The 15,373-nt window shown below is 40.8% G+C and overlaps 1 protein-coding gene across 1 annotated transcript in view; it reads right to left on the reverse strand.

Moving 5' to 3' along the window:
- Positions 1 to 512: 512 nt before the first annotated feature.
- cntnap5a (contactin associated protein family member 5a) overlaps positions 513 to 15,373 on the reverse strand; it is a 71,846-nt gene continuing 56,985 nt past the window's right edge. The window contains exons 18-24 of the mRNA XM_019277060.2: positions 13,335 to 13,574; positions 11,566 to 11,793; positions 9,328 to 9,461; positions 6,763 to 6,850; positions 6,422 to 6,622; positions 4,268 to 4,342; positions 513 to 3,213 (exon numbers count right to left, since the gene is read on the reverse strand). Of these exons, the coding sequence (XP_019132605.2) occupies positions 3,020 to 3,213; positions 4,268 to 4,342; positions 6,422 to 6,622; positions 6,763 to 6,850; positions 9,328 to 9,461; positions 11,566 to 11,793; positions 13,335 to 13,574 (1,160 nt within the window). The 3' untranslated portion in view covers positions 513 to 3,019. The remainder of the gene's footprint in view (positions 3,214 to 4,267; positions 4,343 to 6,421; positions 6,623 to 6,762; positions 6,851 to 9,327; positions 9,462 to 11,565; positions 11,794 to 13,334; positions 13,575 to 15,373) is intronic.

A 15,373-nucleotide genomic window follows, 5' to 3' on the forward strand; every position in this document is an offset into this window, starting at 1 on the left:
GGGAAAGAGCCACAGGTCGGATTCAAACCCTGGGCTTCTGCAACAAGGACTGAGCCTTCACACATGGGGCGGCTGCTCTACCAACTGAGCTAAACACCACCCCAAGCTTAACTTCTTCTAACTGTATAAATTGTAGCCTTCAAAAGGAGTAAATGTTGCCAATTACGAAATTTGGATCTGGATTTGACAAAACAACTCCTGTAGAAAAACAAAACAAAATAAGCAATGCATCTTTTCATTTGCCAACAAGGACCTTCACAACATGGTAGACTCATGCACTGCCTCTCCAGACCCACCTATAGTGCAGCAACAAGGATGCGATCCCCCACTGGCTTCCCACCTGCAAACACCATGAAAAATGTTGGACCTTTGATTGGATTCACTGCAGGCTGCCTTAAAAAACGACACCAGACCTTCTTTAAAGCTGTTGAAGTCAAGCCATTTTACAACAGATGATTAACAATATATTCACTTTTATTATTAAATTATACATCTATACAATAGATCCTTAATAAAACTGCAGCTATACAAATCATTGGAAGAAGAAGAAGAAATAACCACATGATATTACCCATTGCACACTCTGAGAGGTATGTGTTCATTTACTGATACTAGAGATCACATCTTGAGACATAACAAGGACATGCACAGATGGGGTCCAAAGGATAGAGACCCTATCTTTTGACCATGCCACTCTCACTTTCAGTCATGTAATCTTTAGCCATGGTAGCGGTGGAGCTCCAGAAAGGGCGATATTGTTTGTCTTTACTCCATTTGTCCATCCGTTAGTCCATTGGTCCAAAAAAATTGGGATCATTGTGTGAAATATCTTCACATTTGCTTGATTGCTTTTTCTTGAAATTTTGTACAGAGTCCAAGAGGATGAATTAGGTCTCATCCAATACACAGAAAACAAAAACATTTCTGTAAGCATTAGATTCAGCTTTTCTTTGGGCTTATTCATTATTTTTTAGCATGTTAAGCTCAAAGTACAACAGGCAAAGACATGTAACCTGCCAAGAGGACCTGAAGCCAATGATAATGAGTCTGATCATGTAGAGCAGGCTGATTTTAAAATTTGGGTAACGTTGCTTTTACTCTGGCACCACCTTTTTCATATTTTTTGACACAGTTGTGGTAAGGATCTTCAAAAAAAAAATAAAAAAAAAATAAAGCAAAGTCGTCTTCATTTTCCATCCATGCTATGCTGTAATCTGAATGTGTATGCAGACTTGCAGGATCGGTAGGTTGTCTTCTATGTGTGTGTGTGTGTGGATTTTTTCTTCAACCACTGTAAGCCGTATAGAAAAAAGTGCTGTGATATTGTGACTAAAATACATAGTAGACATCATTTATCCCTGTAATCCAAATAACTGATAAAAAAGGTACAGTAAGGACGGTGGTCTTTCTCTTGGTTGCGAAAAGCTCTTAGCACTGCTGAACAGCGCAGCAAATTAATGGACAAACTGAACTTTTGTACCAGTACCGTTTGAGTTTGGTATGCACCGGGTATACACTGGTACATACTACTTCCATACTTCCAACCTTTCCCTGCCTACTTATACCATATGACCAAGCTAGCAAATGACATATAAGCATTATAAGTTTAAACAGTGGTACAAACTCGAACTGAGTACTGTGACAAAGTGTAGTAGAGAAGGTTTTGACTGACACATTTAACCCGAGACAGCTGTACAAGCTCCGATAAACTTGCTGCTGCGATTGTTTTATATAACTTGACTCGACTCGCATGCTGGTTAAACCAGCTCCACACTTCCTGTACACACCAAACTGCTGCCCGTATGCCAAAGAACACCAAAGATACTGCTTGTGGGGGTTTGTTTGCCAGATTTGTTTATACCAGGGTCAGTTTTTATCCTACTAGATACTACTGTTTGGCTGCCAGCAGTTTGTATCAATTTGTATTTATTTGAATACTAAAATCTTTTATTTCTTATTCCAGCTACTCTCATGATACAATAAACACACTTTTTTGGATCTTTAATTAAAAAATAATACACAAGTAGATTTTGCACAATTTAAATAAATACAAAAGACCCATAATTTCATAAGCCATCAGTTAAATATTACCTACTAAATATATGTGACCTTCATGGTGTACAATGACTTCTTAGGGGCAAGACTCGAAAACCCAAAACTCTCGGAAGTGAGATGTATGGACCTTGTAAAAGATCACAACTTTCTGGATTTAATGGATATTAGTTTTAGATTTGTTCATTTCCAGGCTACTTCAAAGAGTGCGGCTCAGTGAAAGAAACACTGAGTCACCTGATACTGATGGCCGACTGGTACAAGAAATTCAAATTTCCATCTATTCTATGTAGTGTGGGTTGGAGAAGTGAATGACAATAAGCTCATCTCTATGTAAATGCTTTGTGCAAATCAGAATAACTTCTAAAATGTTCAAATAAAAACTTGTATGCAAATTAGGCACTCATACAGTATAGGCAGTATTGTCCCCTTTACTTCTTCTACAACATTCACCACCACTGACAAAACAAAGACAGCAGCCAATGCACGCATATCTTACAGGCCCGGCCTACATTTCCTGACTTGCAAGTACAATTTCTAGAGTCCCACTGAAATGTTGAAATCTTCAACATTTGAGTTTTTCAAACAAAACATTGTAAGTTGTGCGCATTCAGGATGGACGGCAGCTTTCGCTCGCTGCGCTCATGATGTCCTCTTCGGTCCACCACTGCAGAACATTCATCTTTTTTGCTTTACACAATTTGCAACGACGGAAACCACAGCAGCTTGATTCTGACAGTTTCACCAACATCAAATACACTAACAGCTGTAAAGATTCAGCCACTTGCTTGTACTGGAGCATTACGAGAGTGGACTACAGGTTACAGGCTTTCGTAGTGTTCCTGAGAGACTTCCAGGGCACAGAGATGTTTTGTTTTAAGAAATCCTGCAGAAGCTCGTCCACCTGTTAGTCCTTTATAAGAGAGAGGTAAGTTTGTGTCTTAGGTCCACAGAGTGCACACTGTAGTCAGATGTAGTACTCCTTCATGTTGTCCCTGACTGAGTTGTGGAGGTGCAGCTCTGTCCTGTAGTCCGTGTACATGCTGTGTCTGTTCTCCTCTTTGATGCTGCTGCTCCTCTGGGCCCGCCGCTGCTGGTAGAGGAGGCGGCTTACCACAGCCAGAGCACACACCGCGATGAAGACCACTGCTGTGACCACACCTGAGGACACAGGAGGGAAGACACATTAGTGCGTACCAGGAGACAATACTGCCAGATCTACACTGGCTAGAGTAATGTCCTGACTCATTTGCCACAGAGTTTAATTGTACAGGAACTGTTAATTTTAAGACAGTACACCATTTATTATTTCACACAGCGATCATAAAATCAGTGTCAAGTATTTCTACTCTCACAGCACTGCCCAGCTGAGAGGCATAATTGCTCACTGATGTACTGAGGTTCTGTTAGTGTATTTAAATTGTGATTACAGTGAACTCACGAGTGATTAAAAATCGCTTTCATGTCGAGAGTCAGATTAGAAGATTGATACCACTCTCACGTTTCTATGTACGGGGGGGACCACTAACTGGTCTCAGCCAAGAAATAGTCCTGCGTAATTAAGCAAACAAATACAATAAATTAGTGAGCTGGACTGTGGCTGAAAGGAGGATTTTGAAGTTTTACTGGATTTATACTAAGCTAAAATAACCAATCAAGTTAGTGTTACTCTCAGAAAAAGCTTTCCAAAAAATAAAAAATGCTTTTATCACAACATGGTTTTAGTGAGAAGAACTGAGCCTCTTTTGTGCCCATTTTAAGTCTAGACCTGATTTTGTGCAGACACCAGGTCACTCTTTAGCTTGAAGGCGTCTATTTCCCATCTTTCTATATCTATCTGTGCATTTGGGTTTAGTATATTTCGCAAAATGTCAAACTAACACTTTGAATGATTGTTTCATGAGCACCGTGTGCCATCTCTGTTGTCAAAAAATACAGCCGTGTACGTGTAAGGGAGAAGCACAATGCAAAGCAAATGCTCCCCGTCTTGAAAGCACACACGGATCCTTGAAAATAGTCATCATCAAATTTAATTCCAAACAAAGCTGTGTAAGTGGCAGTAATGGAAATTATCTTGAGCTGAGACGGAGTTATCAAGAGACCAGGGGGAAAAAAAAGGAATGAAGATGGAGGCAAATGCAGAGAATAAACAGCTGGGAGTCGTTTTCAATTAACCAAAGAAAAATAAAGCAGCACAGAGGAGGGAAAGACAGACCTGCTATTACAGCCAAATCCTTCTGGGTTCTGTTGCCATGCTGCTCCTTGTCTTTATTCGCTGTTACAGTTTGATCTGGGGAAGCAGAGACAAAAAAATCCATTAATGTCTCTTGATACACAAGAGGTCTGTGTGACATTATGCAAAGATATTTGCAGTCTCCGGCTGTCACCTTTACCCGTGAAGTGTAGTGTGTTATGCTTCACTGCTAAGCTAGAATTAAACAGAATTATATTAATATGACAAACAAATGAAGTTTCATTCGAACTTCTCCTCTACTCTCTGTATAATCACTAACATATCTCTTTTTTTTTTCCTCTGTATCCTCTGCTCGGTTAAATTACTCTTAAATGTCACCGACAGTCTCAATACCACCCACCTAATGAAGACGCCCGGTCACACAGAGTCTGAGTTGCGTTAAGCCCCGTTCAGGAGGAGCATGGTGATGAAGTGATGATGTGTGCTGACCAGTTTAACCCAAAGTGTCAGGCTGAATGGGTTGGAGGTGAATGAGCCTTGAAGCAAGTGGCTTCATTGCATGTTATAGCTCCACACGATGAGCTGTTTCACATCGCTGCCAAAACAATGATTAACAAAAAATGTCCCATTATGCTCTGCATGAGAGGGTCTGCGTGCATCCGCCAAAGTCAGAGCTCGGCAAAACAGGGCAATCAGGACAGCATCTGACATGAATTTCACTTTTACTGTTTGACATTATTTTTAATCACGTTTTATACTAGTATATGTTTTGGAAATGTAGCATTAGCCTACATGAGCCACTGCCACTCCCACTCATGAAGGCTTCATATGTAAATAAAACATTAACATTCGTTAATTACCTCACTTTCTTAAAACCACATCCACAACTGTGCGCTCCCATCTGTTCACACTAAACAAATTACAATACTACTGTGTTCTTACGTGAACAATTCACATCTGAGTGACTGCAGAGACTGGTGTAGACAGCGCCACTGAATAAAAATAGAAATGCATCTGTTCTGTCAGACAGACGACTGAAAAGCACAGCTGGCATATGTCTGGTTTAGACAGACTGCGAATAGTTAAATCCACAAGTAGACTAGACAAGTCAGTTTTAAAGACAGTCACGATTAACAAGGAGCCAGTTAGGCCGAACGTCGTGCTTTGACTTGATTTGTTCAGTTGTATAGTGTGGGAAAAGTTAGAGGTTAGCAGCTATTTTTGAGGCGAAACACTGCTTTTCTGGTATCACTTTTAACCAGGACAGGTCACCACAGTGCATGGATTGACTTAGGAGTCATGATCCATGACCATGATGATCCCAGGTTGTGCCGCTTCGCACTTTACAACGAGGGGCCTCCCAGCCTGCACACTGAAACCCTTTCAGTTGATCCAGAAGCCGTTGCTCATCAAGCTCCACTGGCTACCTATAGCAAGCCTGTATTAAATTCAAATCCCTAATGCTCGTCTACAAAGTAGTCTAAGTTTCCTCCCTGCTATCGTGCTCCTCCAATGAACAACGCCTGGCCTCTGCCACCTGCATGCTCACGGCAATTCAGACTTTCCCCATCTGTTGTTCCCTGATGATGGAACATGCTTCCAGTTTCTACCAGATCAGGGGCATCCCTCTCTACCTTCAAAAAACCATCCTGAAGGCCCAGCTCTTCAGAGAGGACTTCCTCTCCGAACAGTAACAACTGGACATGCTAAATGAGCCTGTATCAAAGAAATACTGCAGCAAATGATTCACGTTTGATGCCTGACAAAACACCCACACCTCTTGTTTTCTGCATAAAACCCCACACCGCCAAATTCTGTCTTGACTTGTGTGTCATAAGTGCACTACAGATGTCAATGAACGCGATGCGGTGAGAGGAGTTTCACTGCAGACAAGTGAAGCACAGAAGAGAGGAGAGAATGTGGTCATGAAGAGCCAAATATAGCTCCCCAGAAACAACAAGCAAAGGCCAGAAGAGAAAGAGCAATTAATTAGGGCTGCGTGACATCTTTGCTGAATAAACGATTGCATGTGAATGATTGGCACACTTCTCATTTCACATGCGTTTTTTGCAGGCTTGACAACGCCACCAAGTCCGAGATTTCGTTCGGTTTTCAAATTATATTCCAGTTGCTCCTCAGCATGGAGCTCAACTTGGAAATGACTGAATGTTTTACCTTGCAGCGTGTGCGAGGTGGACTCTGCCAGCGCGCCACAATTGGACTGTACCAGTGGACCACGGATGGTAACCAGTGAACTTCCCCGATTCGTCAGCGCTGCCTTCAGTGGCGCCACATGGTTGAACTGGACCGAGGAGAGGCAGCCAATGAAACCCTTAGAAGCTGCTTGCATTACTTTCTCACTGAAGTTCTCCCTCCCTGCAGAGATACAGTTGACAGGTGAAAGGTACATGTTGTTAGTGATGGTCATGTTTGATTTACATGTGAAAATAATGAATGAGTTAAGAGTACAATAGAGGGTCAGGTTTTTCCAGCCATTTTATCATAGGTAGACTTACTGGTGACTTTGCCCAATGTCAGGGATCTGATTAAGATCAGCTCTGCATCAGATGACAGTGTGTACTTTGTGTGGATGTCCTGGTCGATCTGGTTGAGTGGGGAGAAATCAAATAACAAGCCGATTACAAGAAATCCAAACCGAGGTAACGGCAACACCACCAGCAGCAGCAGCAGCAACAACAGCAGCAGAGCATTTCAATACATTATAGATTGAGTTCTCAACAGCTTCACGCAAAAGCATATCCGCCCACAGTGAGCTTTGAAGTGATTTCAACCTTTCGCTTCTGCACTACCATGCTGACTCAGTTGCATCACTTATACCTCGACGATGTGCAAATAAAAAAATAGAAAAAAAGATTTGGAGAGCGTCCACTGATGCTATAAAGGTCTACTTCCTGAGATTTCTGAGAGCTTTCTTGCTCAGTTGTCATCAGGTGTAGTTAGTGTGGAACACGTAATAACAGTCGGCCTACAGGTGCTACAATGGTTTTGAGATTTTTGCTGTCTGGAAAGCTTTAGTTTTGGTGAATTTTTGGTTGATGTCTAGATGTTCAGCTCAGTAGACTGAAAGTTTATCTGATAAGATAAGACAAGACAGACTTTAATGATCCCACACTGGAGAAATTCACTTGTAACAGCAGCTCATGTACACACAGTGGATAAGAAAATATTCATAAATAAGAAATGTATAGAAAAGAGTCAAGAGTCTGACATTGCTTCACACCAAAATAGTTAAATACACATCTACACTCACTATGTAGTCAGCTGAATTCAGCTTTATCTAGACGTCTTTCGACCAGCAAATCAACATATCGCTGCTGTTTGTTCTTGATCGGCTGACTCAAGTTTGACAAAAGCTGAACTATTTAGCTTCATAAAATACATTTCGGGGAAAGTTCATTTGCCAATTATTATTATTAGTACATCTGTATGTGTGGTTCATGTCGGGCCACTTAAACCACTTGGCAAAGATTGGGGTTAAAAAACAAATTAACATGCCCTGAATTTATTTTGCTTACCTCCACTGGTTTATCCTCTCACCTTGCTGCAGTGATATACAGTAAAAGTATACTCCAGGGTGTACCAGTCCACCATGAGTTACTTATAAATAGCAAAAATGTTGACGTCAACTACTAGTACGAAACAGATTGTGAACTTGGAGGGCAGGCGCACCTCTCCATCTTCATTTTACACTGCACGATATGAAGCGCACATTCCTTCCTGCATTGGCACTAAATGTTGCTGCAGAGTGAACTCACTTCTGCAGAACAGTTGCATATCAGCATAATTCGAGACAGGCTGCCTTCTGCGCAGCCACATGAAAAAGTTCATGCATTTGAACTGAGGATCACTGTGGCAATTGCTTTTTTTTTTTTTGTGTTGTTTTTTTTTCCTGAAGTACTTCTGCATTCCTTCACAATATTTAAATTGTCCACTTCGGTTCTTATGCAGTGGCATTTTAGGGAAACGCACTGTAGATAATACAGAAAGGAGAGACCATGCGGCACTTTATATGTTGCATTTATTGCTCATTACTCCTTTCAGAAGGCAAAGCTCAGACAGCGTACAGCCACAGGCTGTGAGCACAGCTGCAGCTGCTCTGCCTGGCTGTACAGGCTGGAGCTGCGGCTGTGCGGATTTGTGGTTGGATCGAAGACGCTCCAGATGTGGCTGCAGTAGATCTACTGTGACTCCTAACATGAGCGAAGGAAACTTTGTTTTAAGCCACACAGGATTAGTATGTACGACCAAAACATGCGGTCTGTCTTTTAAAGTACTATTCACCTACTGGCTGATCAACATCACAGAAGCAAATTAAAACAGAGATATTTCTATCCCATTTTATAAATGAGTTAAGATCTACATATATTTAAATATTGTATTTAGTGCACAAATATAAATAATAGATGTGTTCCCAAATACATTGCAGTGTAAATACAATGCTCAATCAGCAGCACAACCATGTCAATCACACACACACACACACACACACACACACACACACACACACACACACACACACACACACACACACACACACACACACTTAATCTTTGATCTTTAATCCTTCATCTTTGATCCACGATCAAAGCCAAATATACATATTGTCCCAGCCTGGACTGGACTAGGTCTGCTTAAGATTTCAGGGAGCTAACGTAAAGCAAAACACTTTTCTCTAGTGCAGAAGAAATTCCATCTGCTAATGAAGACTCAGCAAAGCTAATAAGTGTACTGTGAGTTAAGATTATATCATCAAACTATGAATTAATTTTCTCTCTAATAGCTTTGAGATGTTTTGCTGCCCAGGAAGGTTTAGTGAATGTTTTGGAGACATTTAGGTTTTATCTAATGTTGTTCACACATTAAAGTAGGTCCACACTAAACTGAAGCTTCACAAGTTAAATACAATTGAAACATAAACATGGACATCTGAACTTCCATAACTGCAGCTCCAGTGGGTATCTATCTAACTGCACTGATACAGACATAAAACTATGAAAAAATAAAAGCATTGCACTGTAACACTGAAGTATTTTAGAATTTGAAACATTTCAGGGCCTCACCTGTACGTAGAGGTTTTTGCCCACTCTGTGGATTCTGATTCGATGGAGTCGTCCATCTGCCAGGTTATTGAGGGCGGGGCTGAACACATCTGGACTCCTGTCTGTCTGAAGGTGATACCAGATCTGCAGACTCCCTGGACACAAGGCATGAAAAGACATGTAGTGCAGTCCTTTGGAGAAATCCATCTGAGCACTTTGTGGTGATTGATTTCATGTTATGCTCACTGCTCAGTGCAGATTTAAAATCCAAACACTCGAGTCCAGTCCTCTGAAATAAACACTGCGTTATATTAAACACATTCCACTTTGGCTTCAAGTATGTGTACATTGCATTATAATGCTCTACATGAGAAGTGAATCCATCTATTTATTGAAATGATGTGGTTGCTTATTTATAAATAGACCTCTATATCTAAACTTCTTCAATTGCCTTTTGAGATCTCTATCTCATAGCTCTTCGCTCCCACACTGAAGAAGTCAATAAGTTCTCAGTGTTCCTCCCACACACACAATCGCTGCCAGATCATAGAGTCAGAAAGATATGCATTGTCAAGTGGAGCCGGGTCAATATTACAATTCCCGGTCTGCAGGTGAAGGGCTTTGTGTTTGTGATTCATTTCAAATCCTGAGAGTGCTCCTATAGATGGAGGTCATTGTAGATGAAGTGTCTCCTCTGCCCTTCAGTGTTTACAGAGACCCGAGGAACATCGGCGTTCAGATTTAATTTAAAAGTGTGTGTTAGGAGACTTACTAAATAACAATTGCACATAGGTGTCACTCATGATACATTACTCAAGATCGAATACAGCTTACAAGCCATCAGCTTATAGCTTTGAGGCCTTTCTGGTGTCAGGAGCTGAAAGAGTTGAGTATTATCAAGGACCTTAAAGTATAACATTTGTTTTTTTCTTTTTTGTTTTCTTTGGATAAACAAGGACTAATGGACTGACTTAAGTATATTGATCATCAAGACTACCAATGAAGAAAGAGGCTTTTGAAAGACGCAGAGGAGGAGCAGAACTGGAGGTTAAGTCTATTCATTAGCCTATAGTCTGTTTGCACAAAGTTGTGGGGGCAGTATTATATTTGTGCTGGCAGCTGTGGCAGAAATACGATACACGATAGCTGTTTACTTTGAGCCTCATTTTCTGTTCGCCTCAACACCTTTCAACATGCAAATAAACTTGAGATTTCTCCGAAAATTAGATCTCTGTTTGGTGTTAATGTAAATGACCTCAGAGACATTTCCAATTTTGCACAATTTCTGACTGGCATGTCTGCACATGTCTTGCAACGAGTTCACAAAAAAACCTTATATGGTAATTGGAGTGCAATGGGATTGTAATTGAATGATTTTTTATTCAAACAGATGATCTCTGTCGGCTTTCGAGTGGACTGTGGACAGAGTATCTTGTTTGTGGTGCGGACATAAAATGGACTAACCCGTTGTCAAGGAAGCATTCACTCTGTAATTATGCAAGTTAATTTGGTTACCATGGTAACACATGTACATCGGCCTGTGAGTTAAAAGGGGTTAAGACAGAGAAGAGTCTGGTGGCTTTGAACAGAACATTGCTGAAGGACTGCAGGCAGAAATTGTGGCATTGGTTTTGTCTTTGGTTTTGTTTTTTAACAGGTTTTAAGCCTAATGAGTTATACAAATTCTAAATAATTGAGCATGCAAGCTAAGACACCTGATATAGTCACTGAGCTATTTAAGTAGAAAATGTTTTGATTCCATAAATACTTATCCCATGGACCCTTCAAAATAAAGCTACATTTTGTCTCACAGTCATCCTGTTAAATAACATCACTGTCATTCCACCTGAAGGCTCATGACCTGAGGGCAACACCGAGAGCTTCAGATGTCAAAAAGTATGTTTCCACCCACGGTTTGGCTGCCATCATGGCACAAACTGCATCGCATTTTATCTGACAGGACTTGAAATGACTGCATAATGTGAATTCAGATGCAATGTTTTCATACAAACACAACAGAATGTAAATATATACTAATAAACAGTCAGTTATGGAAGCAGCATTACTATAATGTCTGTAACTATAATTAAAGTTACTAAATTTACTCAGCTGGCTGTGTAGGCTAAGTTAATGTTTCCTCCATGTCTGTGATCACATTCAAAGAGTATAGAAATGTATATCTGTATATATCATTGCCAGAAGTTATTACTGTGTAGTAAATCATTTTTATGTATGCATTAATGTAAAACATGTGTGTACCGTTCTTGGCCAGGATGACAGCGATGTACTGCTGGCTGAAGGTGCTGACAGTCAGCAGCAATGCCGGCCTCTGGGAGGTAACGAAGCTGAAGGCCACGTCCTCTCTGGCCCGGCTGCTGCTTTCTGTGGAAACGCTGGACGCCTGCGAGCTTCTGTTCTGCATCACCGAGAAGGGCTCCTGGAAAGTGTAGGTCACCGAGGACTCCATGTCGAAGGACACCGACACCTCTGCACACACGGGGGACACACACAGATAAAAAAAGGTGCTCAGGTGAGGAGTGGGGGGGGGGTGGCTGTGTTCCAGCTTTTTTATGAAACAGGATTATAAAGGACTAAAACAGAGCTCATGGCCTCCAGAGGCTGCAACGTTCAACAAATTTTATCGTGTGAAAGGGTTGGATGGAAAAATCAACACACCCTTGAAAAAGTGGGCTAAAAAATGAAGTTTGCCAAATATACACAGCAGGAGGGAAGTGACTGTGTGACCAAAGGCTTTGTATCAAACTCTGGGCGGGTGAGCCTACTTTAAAAAAAGCCCGAGATATGCATTAGTGTCCAACTTAGAGAGCGAGGCTGCAGCTGACAAAAGTGTTGTCTTAAAGGACTCAAGTAACAAGAAAGACCCTCACTCCCCTCTCTCACCCACAAATCTTTTGGTGGTAGCTACTGTAGCTCCAACACATGGAGTCATAGTAATAAACGTCACTTGAAGCAGCAGCGAAGCGGTTAAATCCCTTCCACGAGGAGACGATGACACAGATATAAGGTTGACATCAACAGTGGATGCAACAGCACCGCAGGGAGCGTTGTCGATCAATGCCATTCAGAGCACTGTTACCTCAACAGGCGCTGACATTTAAAACTCCCTCAACAAGCGGGCCTTTGCGTCTTCGCTGTTTTATGTGTGAAAAAAAGACAAATTTAACAAGGAGTAGGGAGGAGTGGGAGGAATGGAAGACACAGTATGCCAACACACCGAGACATCATTACATCATTCTTTTGTTTCAAACTGCTGCAATAACACATTTACAGCGAGAGTCTCTCAGTAGTACCATAGTGTCTGTGAGTACCACACTGAAGCAAGTAGTCTGCTCAGCATCAAGCAGCTCAAGGCAGCCACTGTCACAAAATACTTATAGGCTAAATAAATACCTTGAAGGAAAAACTGACAACTATCACATCGTCACACCGTCTTTTGTCTCAGAACTTCATTTCACCATCGTCTCTCGCAGAGAGACGTGGATCTGTAACCCACAGGTGACGTCTCTGAACACCACAATAACACATGGAACTGTGTGGTTGGAATAAGCGAGGAATACTTTTGAACAGGAGTCAGATTAGCTGTACGCTGGCACGCGTTCCACCTTCATATTTAACACACCGAGCGAGAGTAAACTGTGCAGAGTGGTTAGCCACAGTTGAAGCCAGAATTGTAATCTTCCAACACTCTGCCATGTCTATACGGCTGTTTGCTCAGACTCCTGCTCTTCTATCTGCACTGGGTGTTGAGTTTTAGTCACGTTGGTGCCTGCGCTCTGCTCTGTGCTCACATATTGCAGGAGATAATTTGGTTTAATGCATTTTAAATGCAGTTGGAGTCTGGAGCCAGGACAAGTATTAATTGCCTCTTGCATTACTTGCATTTTTATTGACGCTCTGTAATGGAATAACCTTGACTTGATTGATTATTTGTTTGTTGTAATCAACATTAATCTGCTGAAAGAATTGCATTAAGTGTCTCGCCTTTTTTCTTCTTGACGAACACTCACCTTGGTTGCAGGTAGTTCCTCCGTAGGCAGACTGGGAGCAGTCGCACACGTAGCCGTTGCTCTTCTCGATGCACCTCCCTCTGTTGTGGCAGAGGCTGCTGGAGCCGCTGCAGTAGCCAGGGCAACCGGAGCTCACCCCAGGAGTCATCCTGGCCCTCTCCTCCAGGTCAAAGCTCACACCATTGATGGTCAGAGTCCTGATGCAGCCCAGGAAGCCTCTCTGCTGGGATGCTGTTCCTCCTGTGACGAGGACAGACATTAGGCGAGAGTGTTACCTCATTAAGCCTAAATATACAATGTAAAGGACACGTTTCACTGTGAGAGGAAATGTGTTAAAAACAAATGCTTGTGACATGGTGACAGCTGCTAATTTATGCTTCATAGAGATGGCAGACTGATGATGGAAATGTATCGCGCTGCTATGCCTATAATTTATCTGAGAAAAAAAACCCCGCTGCCAGCATCAAGTTACTGTTCAGTGTTAATTATGACAGTAATCATTGATTTAGTTTTAATCAAGGAGTTTTGGCTAAAATGTCATTTGCTGTTGCTATTTATGCTTCAGACATCTGAATTACTTCAGTTTGCTTTAGATTTAAATGTTTCTCTATTTCCAAACTCGTCAAATACTCCTGGAGGAAACATCTATTATGTGCGATAAGACTAATAAAACTGATTGGATCTCTTCCAAACTTATCCCTCCCTAACAATTCTCATTTCAAATTTTTATTTGTTTTCATTTAGTTTCAAATGTCTTAGACATTTTAAGACAGCGGTGTTCATTTTGTCTATGTGGAAGCCTAACATGTTTACTGCCCCAGAGCTGTGCTCTTTGTCTCTTTGTGTTAACAATGATTGATGGATGGGAATAAAGCTACAGCCTTGTAGTCATTAGACAGAAACATTACATATTAATTGTTAAAATTCCACTTCTGTTACTTAAAGAACAGCTGTATCTGCCACTAACATCTATAAGCATGGAAGGAGCTTTTAGATAAATAATAAATACCGTGTTACATAATCTACTGAAGAGCTACAGTCTATTTAAAGCATTTCCACAGTTATGATACAATGTAAAGTAGGTGAGAAATTCAATATTCATTTCAGTGCAGTACGGTGTTGTTCAATATTCCATCATCCATCACAACAGTTGATGTGTTAAACCTCTTGGGTAACAGATAGATATGTGCGGTAAAATACAGATTCAGTGTGCGATGTGGACAAAATCTCGTAATGTTGTGACATTTCTTCATGGCATGAACTCAGTAGGTTCTATTTCTGAACTACTTTGGTAATTTAACTTTTTTTTTTTAACCATCAAATCTTGTTTTGTAACATTTCAACTGTTTCTCGTTGTCTCTATTCATAGACACTTAGGTGACACTCCATGAATATACCATAACTAACATAATAATCCTAAACATAACTTAACCCTTAACAAACATTAATCACTGTGGGTTGTTCAGACTAAATTAATAAGCTGAGTAATTCTGACAAATACTCTGTCTGACTGTCTGTTACCACCACTTTTTTATTATCTTCTGTTCCAGATTTCAAGATTTAAAATGTCAAGGGTAGTTCTTTAGAAATCAAATTAATCATATTATTATCTGTGTTTCTTTCATTAAAACTCTAAAACATTCACATTTTTAATACATTTTCATTTAACCTCTGTACCTCCGATATGAAACAATTTAATCTTAAGCTAATGACAAGTTCTTCTAAGGTCCACAGAGGATTATTGCTTCCATTTGTCATTTCACTCGTCTGATGAATGATTTCTAAAAGCAAATGATCCATTAAGTGCATGAACCGAGGCCTAGAATAAGAACACATGAAAAAACACACACAGACTTTTTTTTTTTAATGGTGTCTCTGTCCCCTCCAGAGGGATGGTGTATTATTAAGGAGACATTAAAATGTCAGAGGAGGAAAGAGGAGAAAGAGAGCAGCCTGTTCCTGAACCATAGCAATAATGAAAAAATCATAAGATACATTAGTTCTTCACAGTAGCTTACAGGACAGGTTTGTATTGTTTT

This window comes from Larimichthys crocea, chromosome XVIII (assembly GCF_000972845.2).
Source record: "Larimichthys crocea isolate SSNF chromosome XVIII, L_crocea_2.0, whole genome shotgun sequence".
In the NCBI taxonomy this organism is placed as follows: Eukaryota; Metazoa; Chordata; class Actinopteri; family Sciaenidae; genus Larimichthys; species Larimichthys crocea.